The 1,810-nt window shown below is 36.2% G+C and overlaps 1 protein-coding gene across 1 annotated transcript in view; it reads left to right on the top strand.

Moving 5' to 3' along the window:
* Positions 1–39: 39 nt before the first annotated feature.
* Positions 40–1,810, top strand: part of LOC102205709 (gastrula zinc finger protein XlCGF26.1-like) — a 5,429-nt gene continuing 3,658 nt past the window's right edge. The window contains exon 1 of the mRNA XM_005755667.1: positions 40–106. Coding sequence (XP_005755724.1) covers positions 55–106 — 52 coding nt within the window. The 5' untranslated portion in view covers positions 40–54. The remainder of the gene's footprint in view (positions 107–1,810) is intronic.

The following is a 1,810-nucleotide window of genomic DNA, read 5'->3' as shown; positions in this document are numbered from 1 at the left end:
AAAAATAAAGATCTGTTTGATGACACAGGCGACTGATGGGAGGAGGAGAGTCTGATGGAGGAGCAGCTCAGCCACTGCAGTGAGAAACATCTGTTCTTCATAAAAGGTGACAAAAATAAAAATCACCACCATTATCCTACAGACATTAAGCTGCTGTTATTATGATTATTGTTAGTAATAATAACATTTATCCTGCACACACTGGCATCTTGCCAGTTTATACCAAATGTGGGACAAATCATTGCTAAAGAAAAATAATGTAAAGCAACTAGTATTCCTTAATGTTTCTAATCTTTCTTTTGTCACCGAAATACTTCGAAAACATTGCTTCTGTTTAAAAAAATATATATTTGTGGTACATACCCACACTGAATGGAAAAATGAATATCTATTTGATGTCACTTTGAGTCTAAAATATAAGACATAATATATTTTACAGTTATTCATTATTGTTTTCTTTGCCACATAATTCCTTTTATCTCGCTTCATATATTTGACGTATATAGCTATAAAGTAGAAATTAGTAAAATTTATTAGTAAAAGTAAAAACCATTAAATGAGCGTGTGTGTCCAACTTTTGAGTGGAAGCGTACCCTACCGGTCAAAAGTGGTAGAACACCCTAATTTCTGAATTTTTTTTCAATTGAAAATTATGTAGCTTAGTGTTTCATTGCACTCTGAAACGAAACCATAGTATAAATAATGAGTTGGAGTTAAACAAAGAAATCATGGAATCAATTTATAGGCCTGGCAGATAAAACAGCTGAACACACCTGTTTTATTCTTTATATTCTTCAAAAAGTTCTTTCCATATGTGCTGCACAAGTTCTGCGTGATGAACCAAAGATTTCAAATTTTGATTCATTATACCTTCCAGTCTTCCGTAATTCAATGGCAGTGTTTCATGGCTCAGGGAAACCTCTTATACTGATTCTTCTTATTCTGATGCCTCAGCATTGGCTTTCTTGCTGCAACTCATCCTATCAAACCTGCAGCTTGAAGTTTTCTATTCACTGTTGCAACTGACACTTGATTACTATGACCACTATTTATGTGCTTGAAGCTTTTGTCCTGTGACTCAGCTGTTACACAACCTGTCAACTCTCAGAAACCTGTCCTGGTATTCAGTTGTGGCTTTGGGTCTGCCAGACCTCTTCCTGTCAGAGTTGTCCCAGTTTCTGAGGGCTTTTGAATGGTGAAGGAAAATGTATTCATTGACCCCTTGACTTTCTTTGCTATTTCTCTCTTCTAGAGTTAACTGCCTTGTTCCTCACCTTTTTTGTGGCAAAACATCACTTTCTGCAGTACAATAATGTTCAACTGATGCTCATAAGGATATCTTACCACAGTGTGTTCCAACACTGCTTTTATGCAGACAGAGCAGTTTGTAAGTAATTCAGAAAGGTTGGAACACTTGTAGGAGTTAGTCGCACCAGGTTTCAAGGCTTGATGATGGGTGGTTTGAAAAAATAAATTTCCCTGATTGAAATGTGTTGTATTTTGAATAACACAATAATGATTAAAGAGCAGGCAAACAGATTCCGCCAAAATATTTAAATATAACGCGCTGACCTGCCGTCTGGTGCTGAAAGTCGACATCTCACAGATTCTGAAACTACAGGTTGTATCACTGTCTGACTAAATTCACTGAACCAGAAGCAAAAGAGCATCAAAATTATGCTTCATGTTTGATAAATATTGTCATGAACTCCCTCTTGCATTTGCTGTCTTGCTTCCACCACTAATCACACTTGCTCTACAGCTCTCTCAGTGTAGTTCAAGACTAGTTTGCCATTATAAAAAAAATCAG

This window comes from Pundamilia nyererei, unplaced genomic scaffold (assembly GCF_000239375.1).
Source record: "Pundamilia nyererei isolate P.nyererei 1_Seehausen unplaced genomic scaffold, PunNye1.0 scaffold02426, whole genome shotgun sequence".
NCBI lineage: Eukaryota > Metazoa > Chordata > Actinopteri > Cichliformes > Cichlidae > Pundamilia > Pundamilia nyererei.
Note: the sequence above shows the minus strand (reverse complement) of the source record. Positions and strands in the feature narration are given on the sequence as shown.